This window comes from Lissotriton vulgaris, chromosome 5, assembly GCF_964263255.1.
Source record: "Lissotriton vulgaris chromosome 5, aLisVul1.2, whole genome shotgun sequence".
In the NCBI taxonomy this organism is placed as follows: Eukaryota; Metazoa; Chordata; class Amphibia; order Caudata; family Salamandridae; genus Lissotriton; species Lissotriton vulgaris.
The window spans coordinates 705,379,019-705,404,678 of record NC_141693.1 but is presented as its reverse complement, the minus strand read 5'-3'; the positions used below and the strand labels follow the sequence as shown (position 1 = coordinate 705,404,678).

The following is a 25,660-nucleotide window of genomic DNA, read 5'->3' as shown; positions in this document are numbered from 1 at the left end:
TCAGTTGCCACAGAAAAGAAGGAGCCGTGACGTACTCTGTCACCGACTCCGTCGCTGGCGTTGTGTCCTGAAGGCACCGCTGGCCGCACCGACTGTACCTGCACCGCAAGCCTTGGTCTTACCGACGCCATCTGCACGATCGTCAATGGGCTGCTGCCTGCACTGCATCGAGGGACACTGCAGCCTCGCTTCACTTTGTTGGCCTGGTCTCACCGACACGATCGCCGCTGGCTCAACACCCGTGACTGCCTTGTCACGCACAGCTGTCTGGCTCTGCCAGTGCAAATTCCCTCCAACCGGCTCAGTCGCTTGCATCGCAACCTTCTAGCACCACATTGAGCACCGTCTCACCCCGCACCGCAAGCCTTGGTCTCACCGATGCCATCTGCATGATCATCACCGAGCCGCTGCCTGCACTGCATCGAGAGGACACCGCACCCTGCACCGCTTCTACTTTGCACCGTAACAGCGACGGACGCCACGACCGGTACTGTCACCTGCACCACAACCTGCAAGCACTGCATCAAGCACCATCTCGCTCTGCACCACAAGCCTTAGTCTCACCGACGCCGTCTGGACGATTGTCACCGAGCCACTGCTTGCACCGCATCCAGAGGACACGGCACCTTGCACTGCTTCCACTTTGCATTGCAACCGCTACAGATGCCAAGATTGGCTCGCACCTCCATGTGAGCCGCACATAGGTACTGTTAACGAGTCTGTTCACGCTGTTGCTGGCCCGTACCTACGCGGTCAGCTGGAACTGCGAGACTCTGTTGTTTTCAGCATCACCGTAGGCTCGGACCGAGCTACCGACTCGTACGAACTGTGTTTTCAAGATATTTTTGCAATTTAAAGACATGTTGCGAATTAACTATTTTTAAAGTACTGTATTGTGGATTTGTATCGTATTTGGTCTTGTTTTAAATATATAGAAAATATTGGATATTTTTCTAAACTGGTGTGGTGTCCTTTTGTAGTGCTTACACTGTAATACTGTTGGTTATGTGCAAATGCCTCTAAAATAAGCCTGACTGCTCGTGCCAAGCTACCAAGGGACGAGCAGGGGTTATTTTAGGAGTGTAACTCCCTTATCCTGACTAGGAAGAAAGGTCCCTACTTGGACAAAGGTGCAAGCCCTTGCCAACTAGAGGCCCACATTTCTAACACTCACAGTCTCCCGGTACGCTCCAGTACTACCTTTCCATCCATGTATCTGTTGTATTCTAGAATGTAGGCTAGCGGCGGGCAGTACTGTTGGGAGTGACAGATGTATGCGGATTAAGGATAAGCAAGCTACACTGTTTTCACATTTTGTATCTGGATTTTTACAAAAAGCCTGCTCGAGTTACCTGTTCTCCAGTGTGCTCTGTATCAGGGTAGTAGGAGACACTAAATTGATGGGGAAACAGAGGCAGGTTTGAAGACTTTCCACAGACTCTATTCAATGTGCCTGTGGTTTCCGAGCCACAGGCTCTGATAAAGTATCGAATTGCATAGTTCAGAACTGAAATAGAAAGGCAAGCTTGCAGTCACAGTTTACAAGTTCGCTTTATCATTATTTACATTCTGCAATAAAGCAAGGGTAGACATGTGATATCAAGCATAGGGCTTTGAAAAGGATGTAACACCTCAGCTTATACCACTTTGTGTGTTTGCTGTCAAGTGGAATATGCTTTCAAAATTTGAAAAGTTGAAAGAAAACTTTTCTAAAACTTTACGGATTCCTCAAGGTAGCGTACATTTTTGGCACAGAGTCCTGTCTACTCTTTATTTTTAGTAGCTAGGGCTTTGCATCTAAATCCATGGGTGGCGGCATGGAAATGCCCAATAACAACCCAAGGACCGTCCCCTTGTCAAAGTAGCATTCAGTTCTACTCTGCGTTAGGTTATCTTGCATTTATTTTTTACTTAAGGTGATTGCTTTATATTTTAATGCAGTTATTGTCCACTGTGAGGGACACTAGTATTATGTGGTGGGGAGGATAACATTACGTATCAGTTGACTAAATTAGGCACCAATAAAAGGCAAATTATGCAGCAAAATGAGGCAAATTTTCTCAAAGTATTACTCAATTACTTTGACAGTTTTACAAATCTTAACAAGGCGCAAAGTCTTCACCTCATTAGCACCAGGAATAAGCAACTAAAAGGTTTAAAGATCACATTGCTAAGATCCGACTACCCAACATTCAAAAGTGTTGTGTTTGAGGGAATGGTTTATTTACACAAGCAACTCCAACTCTATCTTTGTGGTCCTGGCATCACATGCAGCACATATATCAAGGATCTTGCTTAGGAGGCTCTCGCAGTCGCTTCTTGAAAAGAGTGATGTTGAATTTAAGTCTGAATGAACAGCGGTGGCTGCCAGCTACAGAGTGTGGTGGGGTGGGCAAATGGGTGGTGGGTGCATGCAAACGCAATTACATCAATTTAATTGCTGACATGCATTACATTATCATTTTAAAGTTAAAATGTTTAACTTTAAAGCGTTAATGTAATGCATGTCGGTGATTTAGTACAAATTAGCACTAAGACATAAAATACATTTTCAATGTTAAACAATTCAAATAATTAATGTTAATTATCTACTTTAGACTAGGGCATGCAGATCATGAGATAACGGCAGCCTTTTCAAGATTCGACCATGATGGCAACCAAATTCTTGATGAGGAAGAGCAGAAAAGAATGAAACATGATTTAGAGGAAAAAAGGGTGAGCACAATTAATTTGTTTCCAAATTGTTTACTGAATTGCTAAGCTTAATAAATAGTCAATCTATAGACCTGTGCTTGCACAATATGCTTGTGCACTATCCCGGGAATAGCACAAGGGGCAAGTGTGACATTGTGTCCGGAAAACTGTCTGCTATCATTCTGTTAGTAATCATGCTAGGTAACTGAGGACATATTTTACCCTTTACATTATAGTGTTGGAGCTCTTGTTACTTATGTTATGTTAGTATTGACTTACAGTGCTGATTTCTGATGTAATCAAGATGTGCCATTTTAAAGGATCAGTCTATGGTTTGCGAGAAAGTATGTGCAGAATTCTGTTTCTGATAGAGACTTCTAACTGCACATCTTTCAAATATTCCCCAGATGTCAGAATGGATCAAGAAACTTTTGAGTGGAATCTCTGCAAGCTGGTAGTTGGCTCATTGTGGCTCTAAACTGACTTCAAGGGGGCTCCTTGCTTGTTTGTGGTCGGGAGCGGAGCGTGCACTGGGAGCGCTACAGGGGGGTCTGCAGCAACATTCTTCCTCCCCCGCCGTCGCACCGTTTTGCGGCCGCTGTGAGGGGGTGGACCGGACTACTGGACTACATCCCCCAGCGTCCTTTGCCAGCACCGGACGCCGCCTCACGCTAGCCACTTCCGCCCTGAGGGGGCTAAAGACGAGCACTGCCTCCGGTGGATTGGGGCTCCTTGCTTGTTTGTGGTCGGGAGCGGAGCGTGCATTGGGAGCGCTACAGGGGGGTCTGCAGCAACATTCTTCTTCCCCCGCCGTCGCACCGTTTTGCAGCCGCTGTGAGGGGGCTGGACCGGACTACTGGACTACATCCCCCAGCGTCCTTTGCCAGCACCGGACGCCGACTCACGCTAGCCACTTCCGCCCTGAGCGGGCTAAAGACGAGCACTGCCTACGGTGGAGTGGGGCTCCTTGCTTGTTTGTGGTCGGGAGCGGAGCCTGCACTGGGAGCGCTAAAGGGGGGTCTGCAGCAACATTCTTCCTCCCCCGCCGTCGCACCGTTTTGCGGCCGTTGTGAGGGGGCTGGACCGGACTACTGGACTACATCCCCCAGCGTCCTCTGCCAGCACCGGACGCCGCCTCACGCTAGCCACTTCCGCCCTGAGAGGGCTAAAGACGAGCACTGCTTCCGGTGGAGTGGGGCTCCTTGCTTGTTTGTGGTCGGGAGCGGAGCCTGCACTGGGAGCGCTACAGGGGGGTCTGCAGCAACATTCTTCCCCCCCGCCGTCGCACCGTTTTGCGGCTGCTGTGAGGGGGCTGGACCGGACTACTGGACTACATCCCCCAGCGTCCATTGCCAGCACCGGACGCCGCCTCACGCTAGCCACTTCCGCCCTGAGGGGGCTAAAGACGAGCACTGCCTCCGGTGGATTGGGGCTCCTTGCTTGTTTGTGGTCGGGAGCGGAGCGTGCATTGGGAGCGCTACAGGGGGGTCTGCAGCAACATTCTTCCCCCCCGCCGTCGCACCGTTTTGCGGCCGCTGTGAGGGGGCTGGACCGGACTACTGGACTACATCCCCCAGCGTCCATTGCCAGCACCGGACGCCGCCTCACGCTAGCCACTTCCGCCCTGAGGGGGCTAAAGACGAGCACTGCCTCCGGTGGATTGGGGCTCCTTGCTTGTTTGTGGTCGGGAGCGGAGCGTGCATTGGGAGCGCTACAGGGGGGTCTGCAGCAACATTCTTCTTCCCCCGCCGTCGCACCGTTTTGCAGCCGCTGTGAGGGGGCTGGACCGGACTACTGGACTACATCCCCCAGCGTCCTTTGCCAGCACCGGACGCCGACTCACGCTAGCCACTTCCGCCCTGAGGGGGCTAAAGACGAGCACTGCCTACGGTGGAGTGAGCTCCTTGCTTGTTTGTGGTCGGGAGCGGAGCCTGCACTGGGAGCGCTAAAGGGGGGTCTGCAGCAACATTCTTCCTCCCCCGCCGTCGCACCGTTTTGCGGCCGCTGTGAGGGGGCTGGACCGGACTACTGGACTACATCCCCCAGCGTCCTCTGCCAGCACCGGACGCCGCCTCACGCTAGCCACTTCCGCCCTGAGAGGGCTAAAGACGAGCACTGCTTCTGGTGGAGTGGGGCTCCTTGCTTGTTTGTGGTCGGGAGCGGAGCCTGCACTGGGAGCGCTACAGGGGGGTCTGCAGCAACATTCTTCCCCCCCGCCGTCGCACCGTTTTGCGGCCGCTGTGAGGGGGCTGGACCGGACTACTGGACTACATCCCCCAGCGTCCATTGCCAGCACCGGACGCACCTCGCGCTAGCCACTTCCGCCCTGAGGGGGCTAAAGACGAGCACTGCCTCCCGCGTCGCGGGACGCGTGCGGAGACCGTGCGGAGACCGTGCGGAGCCCGGGCAGAGGGCGGGCAGAGGGTGGGCCGTCTGTGGCCGTCCGAGGCAGGAGGAGGCAGGGCTGGGCCACCCCCCTTGGCTGTTTTTCTGAGTAAGTGCCCTGACTTTCATAAACTATTTACTGTGGACACCGAGGAGTTAATTGTGTGGTTCATAACTTTCCTGAACGCCACCTTTTGCTGCAACCTGTGCCCTATATTTCTAAATTGCTGCCAACAATGTCTAAACAAACCTCGCTAATGGATAACTATTTAGTTAAAGTTGTTAATAGGATTAACAGTGACAGAAGAAAATCCCTAGGTCAAGGCAATTTACCTGACCCACCACCTGATTTATCATTGGATCCCACTAACGAAGATAACGTTTTTTCCACTGTGACTGTTGAGCCTAAGGACACCAGTTGTAACATTGGAACTACCCCTGTAGAGGTGTTAGATGACTCTATCCCTGTGGAAGACCAATCTGAAAGCCCTGATGGTACTCCGCAACCATGCACAAGGGCTACTCGTTCTATGAGAGCATGTAGGAAATTAACTACCAAGCGGGGAGGCCATATGACCAGGAGGAAAAAGGAATCCACACCTAAGAAAAATGTTTGTGACATAGGGACTTTAACTAAAGACAATTGTGTTACTATTAATACTGACCAATTTGAATTGTTAGTGGGTTGCATAGATGGTAAATTGAAGTTGATTGTTGAACCATTACTTGCTAAAATTAATGCCTTATCTGCTGAAATATCTAGATTGGGGTGCCAGTTAGATGTGCACGCAGCCCAGATAGTTAACACTGGACCAGCTAGTAAGGATGCCCCTAGTATTCAATCTGCTCCGAAGCCAGTTAAGGGGAGGTGTTGCCCCACAAACAATGTTACATCTGCTTCCAAAATGGGTAGTCTGACCTTGCATGTCCCATCTGCCTTGCCAAGTACGAGCACGTTACCAGCATGTTATTCAGGCAGGGTAATGCAGACACCACCTGTGATGGCTGCGGCTGTTGGGTCTGTAGTGGGACCTATTTGTAAAAATACACTACCAGCTCCTAAGACAGGCGGGGCAGTGCAGGCACCAGCAATGCCGGTTGCGGCTGCTAAGTCTGTAGGGGCATCTGTTGGTAACAATCGCTCGGTAGACCTCCCACCCGAGTGTGTACCCTAGGTCGTGGTTTTAACCAACGTTCCCTCCTTAGCACTCAGTCAGGCCATACCTCCCCAAGAGCTGCGAGACTCGTTAAAGAACAAAACGGTCTCCTGGATACATAGACATTGTGGGTTCCCAGTCAATTTCTCGGACCAATTTCTATCTACCAGAAGGGTTAACTGGATTGGCAACACCAGAAAGAACTGCGGGGTAGACTGTGTGAAACACCCCCAGCATGTTGCGACGGTCCTACTAAGAGCCGCTGCTATAACACAGTATGAGACCGATGTAACTGCACGTCCTTTGGGGTATTTCTACAACCATCTTAATAAGATTCCACCTGCCACTAGCAGAGATAGGGCTTTCACCCCTAACATTGTATCCAATGGTGAGAGATTTTTTCAACCTACCCCTAACTTTGTATCTAATGGTGAAAGATTTTTTCTGCCCACACCGAACTTTACACCTATTGGTGATAGATTTTTCCCACCTAACCATAATTTTCTACCTAATGGTGACAGATTTTTTCCACCAACCCATGGGATCGTTTATGAAGTCCCGGTCCAGAACAGGTATCAACTCCTGAGTTCTCTGGACCAGAATGATTGACTTCATAAGGGACCTGGGCCTCGGAGGGACGTCACCAGGGGTGCTAATCTGAAAAACCCTAGTGAGGAAAAGGTGGTCACTGAGAGCCAACATACTAATGATATTATGGGTAATACGAGTAGCGGGACAACAGTGTCCTGTGTGACTGAGATTTCCGAGGACCCAGTGAAGGATGTAGGTAGTTATATAGGGAGGTCTGTGATTGAACAAAGTAGTAAAGGCAAGAATCCCAACAATGCGCATGGCATTTCCAACAGAGACCATACCATGAGGATTACTATTGTTAGCTGGAATATTGCCGGTTGGGCTTCTAAGGTACACAAAATGTAGTGGGAGGGCATTGTTAGGTCCTACAACATCCTATGCCTACAGGAGACATGGTGTGTTGCCAAACCTAGTTTCGAAGGGTACACATGCTATAGTCTTGAAGCTACTGAATCAAGGCATGGCAGGGCAAAGGGAGGTCTACATTTTCTTATTTCAGTAGATCTAAAGTTGACAATTATCAAACATTTGCTAGTCGAACCCCACTCACAAATTCTTTGGGTACGCCCACAGGATGACACCGATGTGCTTTTAATAAATTTCTATAATAATATTTTTAACAATTTACGGCACAAAGTGATAGAGGAGCTGGACTGTGCCCTCATGAAGCTGATATCTGAGGAAAAATGCACTTTTACTTATATTTGGTTAGGGGATTTTAATTTAGCAGTCTGTCCTCCTCCAGGGCATGTGGGATTCAAACCAATAGCGGGGAGAGCATGTTGCATTTCCCACATCATGCCTATGGGGAGGATATCAATAATGTCATGGCTTCTTATGATTTAGAGCTAGTGAGTACTGACCTAGGGGGTAGTGAGAGTTCCATTCCTACCTTTACTGGGCGGAATAGCGGATTAACTATCAACCATATTATGGTTTCATCTAGTTTGGTACCTCACTGTCTGACCAAGGTAAAGGATGCTTCTGCCTTGAGTGACCATAATTACATCACAATGCAAATAACTACATGGAAGTGCAGAGTAGAACTGCCAACAAGAATTTTGGGTGACATTGAGCCACACAGCGCTAATGGGACTAGGCTTAGGTGGAAAGGGGGAAAAAGCAGCTATAGTGGAACCCATAATTGTAAATAAATGCCTGGCGGACATTGATATTATCCTGACTCCAGGATGTCCGCCTGCCTCCGTTATGACTCATTTTCTTAACATTAACAATGTTATTAATAACATCTTTACGGGGACCAAATCGGGCAGAAGCGGAAAAGGGATCGGATGGTTTGACCATACCTGTACGACCCTTCTCTCGCAACTTAAACACGCTTTAGCCCTCACTCCAAGAGATAAGAATAGAGTCAGACTTTTAAGAATTGACTATAAAAAGGCGCTATCCAAAAGGAAGAAGGAATTACAGCAGGAAGCCTGGGATCATTTATCCAAGGCAGCAGAAACTGCTGATAGTCGCCTGTTCTGGTCCACCGTTAACTCCCCTTTCCTCCAAGATGATAAAAATCCACAGCTCTCCTCTAACAATGGTAGTGAGGACTGGATGAAAGACTTTTCAGCAATTTTCCAGGATAATACCCAGACGTCGAAGAGCAAAGGCTTTGGCCCATGGTGCCTTTAGATATCGCCCTGAAGGAAGTGGAAAGTAGTATTAAATCAAGTAAGGGTGGTAAGGCCCAGGGGCCAGATGGAGTCCCAATTGATGTGTTCAGGGCTCAGCCGCAGCTCTGGGGACCAATACTTACTCTGGCACTCAATGCTGCGGTTACCACCTTGATCCCACCCTCTTGGGGTGACTCCATTATTGTCCCCATTTATAAAAAGGGGGATAAGGCATCAGCCTGCAACTACCGGCCGATTAGCCTGCTTGACTCATCGGTTAAAATCATGAGTAGAGTATTGCTGTATAGACTAGAAGAGTGGGCGGATGAGAACGGGATTCTTGCCAATTCTCAATACGGATTCAGGAAGGGACGAGGGACCTTAGATCAGTGCCTGAATCTAGAATTATTGATTGGCAAGTACACTGGAGCCAAGCTCGGTAATATCTATCTTTGCTTTGCCGACCTAAGCAGTGCTTTTGATTTAGTAAACCATTCACTCATGTGGTCAGTTTTGCTAGATATGGGTACCCCCAAAGAAATCATCTTTTTCCTTGCAAGATTGTATAGTAAGATGCAAACATGTGTCCGCTATGGGGTTAGTGGGGAGTGCACCCCAAATTCTTGCCCCCCTGTTGTTTACTCTTTTTATTAATGGGGTTGAATCTGCCCTGAAAACTGTCAAAGCTGATGCCCCACAGGTTGCTGGGAATAGTGTTCCAGTTCTGCTTTATGCAGATGACGCGGTGCTCCTGTCCCGAACACCTGTTGGCCTGCAGCGCCTGATGGACAGGTTCACTGATTTCATTGGGAGTAGGAGACTGCTGATTAACAAAAATAAAACCCACACTATGACCTGTGGGACAAAGACGGGGAAAAACTGTGCCTTTTTTATAGAAGGGGTAAAAGTACAGCATGTCAATAGTTTTTGCTACCTGGGGGTAACCATCTCCAGCGATGGCAGTTGGGGGCAAGAATTAACCAATGTTTGGACCAAAATGATTAAAAGCTCCTATGGCATTTTTAAATTTGCCTCTAAGCTGGGGGATAGGCGAATCAAAGATATGATGGAGATCCACAAGGCACGTAGTGTATCCACCGCCCTTTATGGGGCGGGCTTTGGGGTAACAGCAATGTTGAGTGCCTGCAGAGGGAAGAAAATAACTTCCTAAAGAAATTACTGTGCCTCCCTAAATCTGCCTTGGTTTAGACAACTGTTTGATGATACCATGGCTTAAATATGTTGTTGACTGCTACCTGAGTATCTATGATATCAACCTGCTGCTAGATCATCGCCCTCCTAGAGGTCTTGCCAAACAGGACATGAAAAATTCTTTTAAGTCATATAGAGCTCAAAAACGCTCAGCTGTGACCAAGTCTCTCGTTACTGTTAATCTTTACAATAAATATATTGTTATCGAGGGATTCCAGAATTACCTGAGTGAGGTAACTAGGCCTGCGCACAGATTTGTATTGACTAGATTAAGAGCTGGAATTGCTCATGCTTTGGTGGCCTTTCCACACCAAAAAAAGCATCCGGTTGGCCCTTGTCCCTGCGATGGGCATTCTAAGCAAAGCACCTTGCACTTTATGCTCATTTGTACGTTGTTTCAGAATGTAATGATCACATATCTAAAACCAATATTTCTTAAGTATGGTATTCTTACTGTGGAGGATGCAATGTGTTTATTATATAACATGGACTGCCCCTATATATGTTTTTATGTTGCGAGTTTTATCTGTAAATCTATGGCTTTTAGGAAAAGTATGATCTTTTAAACATTACTGTTAATTTACCTGTATTTTATCTTGTTGCATTTTGCTATGTGCTTTTATGGTCATCAATTGTTATGAACCGAATAAAGCTTCATGAAATGAAATGAATGACTTCATTGCTCTCCCGAAATAAAGTGCATGGTCCACATAGGCACCACATCTGTGCGCAGATGTCAATTCCTTTTATTACGTGGCATCTGATTGAGAAACTACCATTTTGTCTTTTTGAATCTGTTCCTTTACCTGAATTTTTCAGTATGCATCGAAAATGTCACCTCCCAAGATGACTGGATTCAAATTCTATAAGGACTATCGCTAACAAATGTCTGTGACAGATCCTCATTAGGTTTGCCTGTGGTGCCTCAGGTCGAGTGACAATTCTAAGGCTTGCAGTAATTGTGTGTCGATGAATCCAAACGCCATACGAGACCGCAAGGCAAAGTTATTTGTTGGCAAGTATTGGAAGATAGCACAAGGTGACTGGTCCAAGTCCAAGGGTCGGTCTCGGTCGGAACTGATCCTGAATTCGCTCATCATCGTCACACTCCAAATCTTTGGGTGAGTCATAGATATTTTTTTTATCCAAGCAGGACTCGCACTCTTCCCGCTACTCTCATATATCTGAGAAGGTGCAAGAGCATCCCCATTCCGCCCAATATCACTCCCGAAGTTGGTCAAAGTAGGAACCCATCCCACAACTTTTCCCAGCAGGAACCAAGTTTCCGGGGCTGCCAACATCAATGAGACATATCCAAGAGTTCTGCAAAGCAATGCCCTGAAATTTCAGCTCTCTTCTGACCCCCTCTGGCATGCCTGTGGACTCCATGGAACTGAGAGGTCTTCCACTTGATTACCATCAGTAGGTTAGGTCTTGCCACTAGTTGAACCCACTGAAACCTTCACTGGGCCTTTTACAGTGTCTCTATTGATTCTGCCTCCTTCTCCAATACCCAAGCTGGTTATCGGAAAGTTGACGCCGACTCCATTGATGCTGGAGGGCAAGGTGCCCATTGTGATTTCTTGCTCCAAGTTAGCTCTACTACAACCTTGACTTAGGATGCGCTTGGTTTGTGCTGAACCAGTCTCCCGCCTCAGACCCGCTTCATGTCCCTACAACACAAGTCAGGTCCAACATGTTAATTTTCTTGTTGACTACAATGAAGGTGATGAAATTGGCTGATTCTACCATGAGGACAATTGGTACGATGACCTCCAGGAAGCTAGTGACCTAGACACTGCTCCTGATTCCGGCCTCATCTCACTGCCTGGTCCTACCACTGAGGAAAGTGCCTCATTTGCCATTATCGTGTTGAGGGTGGCCAAAGTTCTTGATCTCCTGCACCCCACCGCAGAGGTCAAATCTAATTTTCTCAAAGAAGTCTTCCAGCCCAGGCAGACCAATACAGAGTACCTACTTCCTTTTAATGAGGCAGTGACTGACACCCTCTTTAGTGTCTGGGCCAAACTTTGTTCTGGCCCCCGAGTAAATTGCCAAATTGTGAGAGGTCACCGACCTGCCCCAGGTGACCCTTCATTTTTGTCTCAGCACTCCTCTACTGCGAGCTTAGTGGTGCAAGCTTCCACTAGTCAGACAAACCCTAATACCATCCAGATTACCCCCCTAGATTAGGAGTCCAAAAGAGTGGAATCCTGCAGAAAAAGGGTATTTTCATCTTCCTCTACCAGTCCGTTAATGCTAGTTGCCTGCTGGGTCAATATTCCATTGTCCTCTGGGATTCAGTCACTCAAATGGTCCGAGGTGTACCAGAAGAACTTTATCCTATACTGATCCAGGCCATTCAGGACGGGAGTGACATGGCCAAATTTACAATCCACTGTGGGCTAGACACCACGGACTCCATCAGGCGAACAAGTGGCATTAGCTTTGTTATTTGTTGCCATGCCTGGCTGTGGTCAACAGGCTTCTCTGGCGATGTATATATTGTCCTTTAGGGACATGCCCTTTGACTGGACCTTTCTTTTTGGGGTGAACCAAGCAAACACAACGAGATGATGGACCGAGTGCTGAAACTTTTCAGACACTCACCCCCAGTCACAGACCTGGGTTGAATCCATCATCAATGTTTAGATTACTTTGCCCCCCCCAGTTTAGACCCAGCCATATGCTAATCAGTCTTGACCCTGTTCCTCATGGGTACAGTCCAGCCCGATCTGCCAAGCCAGGTTTTCCCTGGACCGGAAACAAGCATCCTGGGACCGGTTTTTGGGTATCACCTCCCATCAGCCAGGCTAGCTTGAATCTAATGACAAAGTGAGCAGGGGACCCATGTCTGGGAATACCCTGCCAACTTAGGGCAAACCAAGCCAACACAAGGAGATAATGGACGCAGCGCTGAAACTTTCCAGACACTCCCCCCAGTCACGGATCTGGGTTGAATCCATCATTGTTCTTTAGCACACTTTGCCACCCCAGTTCAGACCCAGCCATATTCAAATCAGTCTTGACCATGTTCCTCATGGGAAGAGTGCAGCCCAAACTGCGAAGCCAGTTCTTCCCCGGACCAGAAACAAGTACCCTGGGACCGGTTTTGGGGTAACACCCCTCATCAGCCAGGTTAGTTCCAATACAGTGGCAAAAGTGAGCAAGGAACCCAAGTCTGTTCATACCCTACCAACTTAGGGCGAACCAAGTAAATACAAGGAGATGGTGATCGGAACGCTGAAAATTTCCAGACACTCACTAGCAGTCAGAGATCTAGGTTGAATCCATCATCGTTCTTTAGCTCACTTTGCCACTCCAGTTCAGACCCAGCCATATGCAAATCAGTCGGGGGATTCTTTGTTACCGTTCTGTGCGCTGTTGAGGAGGCTCCGCTCATTATCCTGTTTGGCTACACTTCTCTCCATGTTGGCAGAAGCACACTGGTGGGACGAGGTCCCAGGGCTAACTTTCAACTCCACTCGATTCTACTGCTGTCACCAACACTCTGGGAGAGGACTCCAACTCCCAGGGTGCCATTTCCATGGTCCAGCTGCCTCAAGTGAGGGGGAGGCGTGGTCACCGCACATATAGCACTGCCTCTCCCCCGCGGCTTGGTATTCTTTGTTACCGTTCTGTGTGCTGTTGAGGAGGCTCCGCTCATTATCCTGCTTAGCTGCACTTCTCTCCGTGTTGGCAGAAGCACCCTGGTAGGACGAGGTCCCAGGCTAAATTTTCACTCCACTTGATTCTACTGCTGTCGCCAACACTCTGGGCGAGGACTCCAACTCCCAGAGTGCCATATCCCTGGTCCAGCTGCCGCGAGTGAGGGGGAGGCGTGGTCACCGCACATATAGTGCTGCCTCTCCACCCGTGGCGAATGGGGAATGCAGCCCGGATTAAGCCTGGACCAAGGGCGGGCCCATCTGGGCCCGCCAGGAGCCGTCAGAGGCCGGACTGGGTCACCCCTCTGACATCTTTGATCATCTCTGCTTGGCTGTAGGAAGGTGGATACCTGACTATGGTTACCCCAGATTTTTTGCCTAGTGTTTAGCTGGTTTTCGACTTAGTTAGCCTGGGATCCTGCTAATCAGGGCCCCAGGCTATCTGCTCTCGCTGTAAAATGGACTCCATGTACTTTAGGTACATCTCCAATTGGACATTGGGTCACCTTATGAGCCCCTGTATAGTGTACCTTAGGTACCCAGGGCATAGGTGGACCCAAGGCCTACCAGGGGCTGCAGCATATATTTTGCCACCCCTGGCTGGCCATGCAAACTGGGGCAAGGTTGTGTAATCACCCCTTACTTAGATATAGTATTCCTATATCTAACCTTATATCTAGACACATATACACCGAAAAGTCACTCCTATGGCAGACCTTAACAATCCTGGAGGCAGAGTGCTTGGTTTTATGTGAGATGAGGCTCTAGCAAGAGCTCAGCCTGTCTGCAGCTTTCGGAACCATGTCCTTATAGCTGTTCTAGGATATAGCCATACCATATACTCTTAAGTGCATTATGAACCTCGCGGTTAAATGCTAACTCTGGTTTGGCTTTATCAAAACATGTCGTGTAAGGTGTCATACGCTTTGGAATACTACCCCCTCGCCAGTTCTGGCGATGGGGGTAGAATTCCACCCTTCTAGAGGGAGAAGACATGTTGTTCCTACTAATCCCGGTTAAAGTTAACCAGAGCCTCAGCATCATAAAATGGATGCTGCTGCCACAGACACAAGTCTGACCTCCTGCTGCTGGGAGTCCTTCCAGTGAGGGAGGCTTGGACAATAGGTTTCCTATCTTGGGAGGTGCTAGCACCACCCCAGACAGGCTCTAGTGTATTGGGGCAGGGAGGGCTGAATGAAACGAGACACTGCCTGGGGCACACAAGGTGTCCCATGCAATGTCCAGTTCAAACCGGTGCTGGGGCACTCCAGCCCCAGCTCTGGCGCGAAACTGGACAAAGGGAAAGGGGTGTAACCACCCCCTTCCGTGGTCCCACCCATAGGAGGGACCTAGCAGGTAATCCAGCCCCTAGATTTGGTATGTAGGTAGGAGCTGAGTCCCAAGACTGTAGATTAATCTTGACTGAAACTTGTAACGAAACTCTGGACCTTCGACATTCTACTTGAAGATAGAAGACTGAAGAATCTCCCTTGTGGTCAAGGAGTGACCACCCTGCACAAGCAGGCACCATCAAGCGATACATGGTTTGCTTTGTCATCGCTCCTGCCGGAGCCCGAACACAGAGCCTGACAAGGCCTGGACTTCCAGACTTCCTTCAGCCCGATCCACAGCCACAGCAAAGCTGAGACCCATGGAGGCGACGTGAGACGTGGGACCAGCCATCTTGGAAAGCCAGCAAATTGCTTTCCGTGCAACTTATGAGGCACCCTCGAAGTTGTACATTGGGGATTAAGAAGCCCCAGCCCCGAGCATGATCTGCACCAAAGATCATCCCTCCACACTCCACGAGTGCTGCGTGGGGCCCTTTTGCATGTTCGTGCTCAACGCGTCTGTCCGGTCACTTGCCCATTGGCTAGTGGCCTCTGTGACAACGAAAACTTGAATCTACACTGCTGGTCTGGCTGCTCCAGACTGGCCCTTGCTCCCCTAAAAAGGAGCAGCCCATCAGACCTTGCTGGTCTGATTAAGAAGCCATCTTTGATTCCTGTGTGGGTTGCCTTAGCCAAGGCTTGTTGACTCCAATCCGGAAGCCAATACCGCCGACAGCGAGAGCCTTTGTGGGACGGTCCATGCCTGACTCCTGGTTGTCGTTGATGCCTTCTGGTCCACGTGGCTGCAGAGACAATCTTCATGACATCACCTGATTGCTTCGCAACATCGCCTGGTTCCTTCCTGGTTCCTTCCTGGTCACTGGCTAGTGACCCAGACTCTGTCCCCTCTGCTTTCAGGTACTCTTCATCCTCGTTCCGCCCTTGGATCCAACTGGACACTTCTCTCCTGGTCGCCTGCAGCATCTTTCTTCAAGGCTCCATAGGATTCAGCGACGAAACCAGACACACTTTGACACCTATGCACCCGCTTCCTGTGAGTGAGGTAACGCAAGTACTTCAGTGCTCCTGTGGGTATTGACTATCCTAGTGTTTAAGTTTCAAGTAGCTTTCTCCTAGTCCATCCGGAAGTGATCTAAAAGAACTGGTTTCCAATTCTTTCGTACCCATTCTAACTCTTTGGTAACTTGTGTGTGTGTAAAGACACTGCACACGCCTCCCGTGGGCCTCCTACTTCCTATCCTTTGGTAGTACAGTGTAGCCCCAGCGATTCCCTAGGCTCTAGGCCTATCCTTTGTTCGCGACGTGCTTCTTATACCACTATTTTAATATATCGTTTGAAGAGCCCCTAGGGCTCTTCTGTATTTTGTGCAACTTATTGTATAATAATTGAGTAACTTGTTATGTGCTTATGCCTCTGATCTCATAAAGAACTCAGAGGGGTTGTTTAGAAGTAAATACATATATATTTTATATATATCCTGTGTGGTGTCCTTTCATTTGATATTCAAGGGGTTACATATGGTAAAACAGCTGGCTTTACATGCCCTCTGAAGTTTTAGCCTAAGACTGCTTTGTCCATGCTACCTCTAGGATAGCTGGTTTATAAGGATGACTTTACAACCATCACCATAAGGGTTGTTTGGACTGATACAGGGTGCCCACTAGAATAGTGGACATCACATATCAGGCCAACTTCTCACAGTGGTGAGTGGTGACTCATTCAAATTTTATGTGTGAGACAGCAATCGTTATGGACAAACGTAATATTACTCCAGCCCCGCGTAACACTACGTCTAAGGATAGTATGCTGGAGAGAGCAGTTAATATCGTTAGCACTGAAATCGAGCTAACTGAGAGGCGCTTGTCCATGGGCCTAGCAAAACCCCAGTTCCCTCTACAAACTGAGAATACTGACCGTATTGATTCCCAACCAACATCGATTATATCATCTGATCACAATTTACAATCGCCAGCTCTTGAAAGTGAAATAGGCGCTTAGGGAAATGAGGACATTTGGCAAATTAGGGAGATGGAGGATCCTTTATCACTGGCTTGTTCTAATGACATAACTGCAACTGTGAATGTTTCCCCGAACCCTGAAGTTACTGGGGCAAAAAAAAAAGGAAAACAGCTAAGCCGGTTTGCTCCAAACGGAAACAACCCCCACGTTCAAATCCACAACGTACTGCGCTAACTACATGGATTCAAGGTCCTGCAGTCTCAGCCGACCCAGTACCTGTCTGCACCTCTGTTGATTTAACGTCCTCAGAGACACTAAATTACTCTGTATATACTCAAACTGAATCAACACCAACACCTTTTTCAATTCTTAAGACTTGGGGATACTGCAATTGACATTATTATAGATACGATGTATGAGCGAGTCAAAGAGCTTGTAGATAAGAATTTTGCTGCACTATGGAAGTCCTTGGACGGCTTAGAATTATTAACTAATAAGTTAAATTCACATAGTGATGAACCTAAGCAGTTATCTTCACAGGGCGGCGTTTCCAAACCACAAATGCAGAGTGACACAATTGCCAATGAATGACAGGGAATTATAAATCCTACACAGCCTCCAGTCCTTTGCGATACTTGTCGCAAAACTAAAGATGGCATTCCTCCTAAATTCCCTATTGATTCTGTTAAACCTCAAAATCCAGTCATTTCCACCACAGTATACTCACCTAGTCAAATCGTTGATCACGCCCTGCCTACAGCCCCCGCAAATATTGTTCGTAATAATGTTTGCAGGACTGCTGAGGCAAGTAATTATGTTTTAAGCCTACCACCAGCAGCGTGTCCGTAAGCATTGATTCTTGCAGGGGTTCCCTCAATAGGGAAGAATAAATCTGAGTCTTGGGACCAACTACGGAATAAGAGTATTGACTGGTTGGCTAAACACAAAGGGTTCAGGAGGTTTAATATAAACAACATCCTAATGGTACGCCGAGTTGGCTGGTTTGGATTATCAGACAAGACTATTGAGGGAGATTGCATTGTTATTAACTTTCGCCGAACAGCACTTGTTAGATCATTATTGATGGCAAAGGAGACTGATAGCTTTTTACCCACTAACATTTGGGCATTACCTCTTGGTTTCTTTTATAAACCAAATTTTGAGCAGCACACTCTAGCTATCTCCTCATATCCGTTACAAAACAGGTTCTCTGCCCTCTCTGATCTTGATAGTTTAGATTGACCGTCATTCACACTAAAACCCACTGAACACCTATGTTGGCCACTTTGGAAAACAACGATTCTGAGCTATATGACACAACGTTACATGTTCTAAGCTAGAATATTGCCGGCTTGGCCTCTAAATTAAGTAGTGATGATTGGGTCAAGATGGTAAACAAATATGACATCTTAATGTTCCAAGAGACTTGGGCAACAATAGACCTATATCTTGAAGGGTATGAATGCCTCAATATTATCGCACCCCTCCCCAAACAAGGCCGACCTTCTGGAGGCCTATCCATCTTGGTGAAAATTTATTCAAGCGGCAGTGTTAAAACAATTCCCACCAAAAGTGCTAACATCCAAGCTTCGATATGCACACAGTGGTTTTGGTCTGTTTTATTAATTTTTATAATAATGATTTTTTAACTATACCCTAATATGAATTTTGTTAATCTTTTTTATTTTATTTCGGATATACCTAACCTCACAGGGAATCAAAAACTACCTGGAATCTGCTTAGGTGGTGATTTCAATGCAAAGATCGCAGGGGAAAACAACTCAACTCCCTTTTATCATTCTTTGGTCCAGCCTTGTAAAAGGGGGAGTGAATTATTGGACCACTTATTGAATAGTAGCCTACTAAATGTAATGGATATAGTGGCTACAAATAATGAGGATAGTCCAATACCTACTTATGGAGGCCTTGGTGGCTCCTCAATAATAGACTACGTTTTCATAATGGCCACACTAGAATATTATTTGGTTAAAGCAGAGATCAAACCCACTACGTTTGGGGACCATAATCCAATTTCAGCCCTATTCAGTGTTGCTCCCAGACCCGACTTTAAAAAAGAGCAAGAGGCCTGTAACTTAGCACCCTCAACAGATAACGTAAGGGTTATATGGAAGAGTATTGATAATAGTAGCGTGTTTTAAAAAATGATTAAAACTTATCGATCATTCTGCGATACTTGTCTCTCATCTGTTGATCCCAATCCAGAGGTAGACTCTGCTTTTGTTCAACTATGTACAGGCATTAAAAAATTAATCTCAAGACCTGCACTTGCTCCCAACTCTAACCCTAGGTGGTTCAACAGCGTTTGCTAACGGACAAACAGAGAGCTTAGAGCTGCCCTCTTAGCCGTCCCTAGGGATTCTAACCTCATTAGATTATTGAGGCACCAATATAAAAGAGTGACTAAGCAGAGGGGAGACAAGATCTTAAAAGAACAATTGGACAACGTGGCTTGTGCTGCAAGACTTAATGACTCAAATTACTTTTGGGCAGCAGCCAAGTCTATGAGAACATTGGGCCATACACTTACTCCTTTAAGTTGTAACATAACCAGCGAAGCCTGGGTAGCCCATTTCTCTAAAATATATGCTGCCTCGCCCCAGTGTGAGGATCCTATAGACAATCAGGTTGCCACACGAATTCCAATATCAATATCAGAGGTAGAGGATGCTCTCAACCAAAGTTTGGGTAATAAAGCCCCTGGCCTTGATAGGTTTCTCATCAATCTTATTAAAGTTAGGCCGGCCTTCTGGGCGCCCCTTCTACCAATTTCCCCAATACATGGTCAACGTCTGTTATCGTTCCAAATTTTCAAAAGGGCGATAGATCCAACCCAAGTTGTTATAGACCAATTTCCTTAATTGGCAATACACTTAAGATATTAGGGAGGGTGCTATTTAACAAAATCAGATTTTGAGCAGAGGAGGAAAATATTTTAAATAGATGTCAGCTAGGTTTTAGAAGCAATCTTGGAACGGTGGAACAGTGCCTTAACTTCAACCTGATTATTGGTAAATACACCATAGCTCTGCACTGCTGCATCTATCTAGCATTTATGGACCTTACCTCAGCATTCGATTTTGTTAATAGATCACGGCTCTGGTCTTGCCTTTTAAATTATGGGTTGGATGAGGCTCTAGTGCATTTATTAGCATATTTACATGGGACTTAAGGGCACGGGTGAGAATTAGCACGGATGGGGAAGTCTCTGGGGAAATAGTGATTGGTAGAGGGGTAAGACAGGGGTGTGTCTTGGCCCCACTCTTGTTCATTTGATATATTAACGAGCTTCACAATGTGTTGTCTGAATTGACTACAGATGTCCCGATTATCAATGGTAATAAACTGCACGCCCTTTTGTATGCGGACGCCGCCGTTTTAATGGGTCATACCACAAATGCATTGCAAATTTTAGTTAGGGGCTTTGTCGACTTTATGAATGGTTTGAACCTTTGCACAAATTTTAATAAATCGTTTTTAATGTGTTTTGGTCCTAAAAAAGTCATATCAATGCTATTACCCTAGGTTCTGGAGTTTTGCTACGCACATGCACTTTCCCATATTTGGGCCTATTCAATCAATCCAATCAGTGACACTTATAAAGCGCGCTACATACCCGTGGGGTCTCAAGGCGCTGGGGGGGGGGAGCCGCTACTGCTCGAACAGCCAGGTCTTCAGCTTCTTCCTGAAGGAGAGGTGGTCTTGGGTCAGGCGCAGGTCGGTCGGGAGGGAGTTCCAGGTCTTGGCGGCCAGGTGGGAGAAGGACCTTCCTCCTGTAGTCGCTCTTCGGATGCGGGGGACGGCGGCGAGGGCGTGGTTGGCTGATCGGAGGTGGCGTTTGGGAGCGTAGAAGTTGACTCGGCTGTTGAGGTAGCTCGGGCCTTGGTCGTGTAGGGCTTTGTGTGCGTGGGTGAGGAGGCGGAAGGTGATTCTTTTGTTGACGGGGAGCCAGTGAAGGTCTCGCAGATGTCCGGAGATGTGGCTGGTTCGTGGGATGTCGAGGATGAGTCTGGCTGAGGCGTTCTGGATCCGCTGGAGTCTCTTCTGGAGCTTGGCGGTGGTCCCGGCGTAGAGGGCGTTGCCGTAGTCCAGTCGGCCTACAATTCTCCGATAATGGATCCTGGGCAGCCCACCTGGCATATGGCCGTAGTACATTTTTAAAGGCTGTCAATTTGATCTTGAATGTTCCACAACCAAAATGAATTGAGGTAGTGCTATCCCTACTCAAAATGTATAGAACACAGTGCATACCCACTGTAACATACGGGGCTGAAATCTGGAGTTTTATAGGTTTTACAAGTACAAGAGCTCTCAAAACCATCTGTCACTCGTTATATATCTATTGGTAGACGACGGAGGCTCCCCTTCCTATCTCCCAGCTAGTTATCTTTTAAAAGACATTGACCACTGGGATTGAAGATTGCTATTTCGCCTCAGAGCTGGCACATTAAAATGCTTATTATGCTTCCCCTTAGGCTTCCAAACCAATATTGAGCAACTGCCTTGTCCTTGTGGTAATCTAGGTAAGCAATCCATGTTACATTTTTTATTCTTTTGTAACTTTTATCAAAAGTATAGTAAACAATTCTTGATTCCTTTCTTCAGAGCTAGTGGAATAACAGATTTTATGGCTACTTACAGGATTATCCTTCAGCTTAACGGGGAAAATGTAACCCTCCATGTTTGTACCTTTTTGAAGATGGCTATTTGTTTGTGTGCCTCTAAGAGTCCCTCATAAGTAGACCTGTTTGTATCATACGAACTCCTTGCATCTATGCTGATGAAGAATGTGCATTTTGGTCTTTGGTTAATGTCTAAATTGTGTGGACTTTTATCTATGGATCTAATAGCATATTTCCTTCTGCTGCTACTCCTGTAATCTATTTGCACTCAGCACTTTATCATATGATGCTGCTATATAACCTGATATATTCTTAGTTTCGGTGATAATTATAAATTTACGATGATTCATTGCACTGTTTTTATATCGCAAAAGTTCCTTTTGTATGTTTTTACTCAGTTGATGTCTTTATATGTAATGTTTTAAGTGTTTAACCTTGTGATATATTGCTTTGTGCTTTTATAGATACTTTATATCTGAATAAAGATTTTTGAACTGAACTGCAAATCAGTCTTGACCCTGTTTCAGTTGGGAACAGTTCAGCCCGAACTGCCAAGCCAGGTCTTCCCTGGACCGGAAACAAGCATCCTAAGACCGGTTTCAGGGTAACCCCCCTCATCAGCCAAGCTAGTTTGAATTCAGTGGCAGAGGGAGCAAGGGACCCACATATGGGCATACCCTGCCAACTTATGGCAAACCAAGCAAATACAAGGAGATGATGGACGGAGCGCTGAAACTTTTCAGACACTCGCCCAGACACAGATCTGGATTGAATCCATCATCGTTCTTTAGCTCACTTTACCACCCCAGTTCAGACCCAGCCATAAGCAAATCACTCTTGATACTCTTCCTCATGGGAACAGTCCATCCCAAACTGCGAAGCCAGGTCTTCCCTGGACCAGATACAAGCACCCTGGGACCGCGTTCTGGGTAACACCTCCCATCAGCAAGGCCAGCTTGAATCCAGTGACAAAGTGAGCAAGGGTCGTACGTCTGAGCATACCCTGCCATCTTAGGGTGAACCAAGGAAACACAAGGAGATGATGGACGCAGCGCTGAGACTTTTCAGACACTCATCCCCAGTCACAGATCTGGGTTGAATCCACCATCATTCTTTAGCTCACTACGCCTTCCCAGTTCAAACCCAGCCATATGCAAATCAGTCTTGACAATGTTCCTCATGGGAAACATCTAGCCTGAACTGCCAAGTCCCCTGTCTTTTTGGGAACAAGGTGTTGCTCTGGTTCAAATTCCTTATTAAAAATAGAATACAGGAGGCGTTTGGCAAAACAGGAACATTTTCAAAAATGTAACACTTCAGCCGGGAGGACAGCTACAGGCACAAGGTTAAAAAACTGTTCAATTTACATTGGGTTTGCGTTCATCTTATATACAAATTAACAACAAGCAATAAAAATTACCAGCATACCATATTTGGTGATAAATGTTGATTGCTGCTTTAGAGTCATAAATTAATGGTCAGATGGTTTCTACAGAAGGGTCTCAACATTGCATGGACAGTGTGAACAGTGGTGTATGTGTCCAGATGTCCGGCATAGGGAGCATATGATCAGTATGTGTACTAGTTCCTGATTGGCTTTGTGTTCCTAACTGATATGGCATCAGACTTTATTGTGTTTTCAGAAGCGCGCATACCCGCTTCAGCCATGTGTGCTTTATTTGGGTACAATCTTCTCTTAGCATTGTAATGTCGCTGCACCTATCTGTGGGATTGATCAAGAATTTCCTGCCCACATCTTTGTCTGCCAGCTATGCACCCTCCCAAATGTGACCCATCAGTCAGTAATCCCAGGCCTGACTAGATACTTGTGTTTCGAGGTAGATTTAGAGTTTGGGATGGGTGGTTCTATTAATAAGGATGATAGTTCATTGTTATCGATCAAGGCATTAATATCCATATAAACATTGGCAAACTCCACTCTTGAGTGCTTCAAAGAGATCAGGGCCAGAATGCGCTCCTTGGGCCTGTCTGCTAAGCCATGCCAACCGCATCAATCTTTTTATGAGGCTTATGCAGAGGCATTTGGTACAGATAGCTGCTTTAGCTCAGCGAGGTACCCAGCGTTTTCATGGACGAGGCTGTGTCAACCACCGGCCTGTGGTCAGGTACACCTCACGTCCGGCCCACTTCTCCTCTCCCTACCCCTCCCTGACAGCCCCACCTGCCAAGTCCCTTTAGCATGCCCATTGTGGAGCATTTCCACCTGGTTGATGACAGGATCAAAATGTTCTTAATGGGTTGTCAGACTATACCAGCAGAGAGGTGGGTCCTGCAAATTGTACAGAAGGAATAAGCCCTACCCTTCTTGTCCGCGACGCGGCATCGTCCACCATCCCTGTAATGACTGACGGGGGAATAGCTGAGTTTTTTACAGTAGGACGAGCGAATCCATTTGGCTAAAGGGGCTATTAAGATGATGCTGGCACCCAAAGTAGTTTGTGGTTCTAACTCCTTCTACTTCCTGGTGCCAAAGAAGGAGAGGTCTTAGTCCTATATTTTCTCAACATCTTCCTCAGCAAGTACACATTCAAAATGCTCACCCTGACCAAGGTCTTGTCTGCCCTTCACCCTGAAGACTGGATAATGGTATAAGATCCGAAGATCACCTATCTCCATATAGTCGTCCTTCAGGCCCGAAGGTGCTACCTGTGGTTTGAGGTGGCACAGGAACAGTTTCAGTTTGTTGCGCTCCCTTTTGGTCTCACCAGTGCACCTCAGGTGTTCACAAAAGTGATAGCAGAAGTAGGAGCACACCTTCGGAGGTCAGGCGTCCTAGTCTTTCCCTACGTTGATGACTAGTGGGTGAAGACAGGCTAGCCCTGCCTTCACCAGCTAGTCAACCACCTCCAGACTATGGTGAACCTTCTCTCATCCTGGGGCTCACAATCAACATGTCCAAGGCAAACCTGACTCTTTCTCAAATGCCCCCTCCATCTGAGCCATTCTGGACATAGTTTGCTTTTGTGCCTTTTCCTTAGATAGGAGAGTCCAGGACATTGAAGCTATGATCCAAATCTTTCAGCCCATTTCCTACATTTAAGTGAGATTGACTATAAGGCTGCTGGGACGAATGGCTTCCTACATCCTTCTTGTCCAGCATGCCAGGTGGCATATGCGGGCTGTGCAGTGGGATTTGAAGTCTCAGTGGGTCCAACAGCAAGGGCACATCTCAGATTGCATACAGATTTTGGAGGAGACTGCAAAAGATCTGCAGTGGCGGTTCCTGGACCACGATTGGGTAAGCAGAAGACCCCTCTTCCTACCCAACCAAGAGCCAACAATGGTACCGGTACCCTGTGCATTACTTTGTGGTATCCTTGCACTATCCCCTTTTACTATAGAATGTTCTAGCTATGATGCTCTGTGGAATGTTGGCAGTCTGTGGGCTTAGGCTGGCAGTTGGCTTGGGGCTGAGCATCTTGCAGGATGTTCCTGTTGGGGTCTTTATGGTTTATACCATCATATCTACTTAACTTACAATAAACCATCTAACTACATCAACTGTCTAAGGACCTGTTTACTACAATGTTTATGGCGACGAGGTGACCTTCCCACGTACTAGGCGAAGCAAAATTCAACTAAATAACCCAGAAGTAGTCTTCAAAAGAAAATCCTTTAGTAGAGCAAAAATGACAAGCGCCAGCAAGAAGATCAAGACAAAAGGAACAAGAGCCACAAGATTCAGTACAAGACAAGAGATACACCAAGAAAGATACCATCTTCAGAGTAAGGAGCCACTAAAGAAACATCAGCGCAGTAAGAAACAAGCATTTACAATGCAATAGGTCTCCCAGCTTTAAAGTTTGAGCTATTGGCATTGTATATTACAATGTGTTACATTAATTTGTTATCAAACTCTGAATTGTTGTATAAAGATGGTAAATGCTGCAAGAAAAAGTAGCACTGAAATTGATAGCTTTCGCAATCGCTATTGTAATGAAGCTGAACAGGCAGGGACAAAAGCATAGTCATAACAATCGATTTAAAAAATAAATGAAAAAAACACTCACTGAAAGTCTGCTTTCGATTCTGCGACTGTCCGCAAACCCAAAACAACGGCCTCCTCCTCCCCCTAGGGCACCTCACCACGCACGAGTACAAAAAAAAGCATTTGCAGTGCAATAGATCTCGGAGCATTAAAGTTTGAGTTATTGACATTCCGCCTGGGAACATCACGCGAGCCCGAGGAGGTGTAGGCCGTGCCACGAGGCAGCCTGCGGCCTGGTGTGCCCATCGGGTGAAGTCGGAGCTGCTCGCTGAGGTTGGTGTTTCTCCCCCCCACCCCCCGGTGGGGCACAGAGACCTACCCGCAAGCCCTGAAAGAACTGCCCAGGGTGCCGATTGCAAATTCG

At 47.0% G+C, this 25,660-nt stretch overlaps 1 protein-coding gene across 1 annotated transcript in view; it reads left to right on the top strand.

The window, feature by feature from the left end:
* Positions 1–25,660, top strand: part of LOC147711417 (polycystin-2-like protein 1) — a 3,079,390-nt gene that overhangs the window by 2,364,271 nt on the left and 689,459 nt on the right. The window contains 1 exon segment of the mRNA XM_086920165.1: positions 2,598–2,715. Coding sequence (XP_086776291.1) covers positions 2,598–2,715 — 118 coding nt within the window.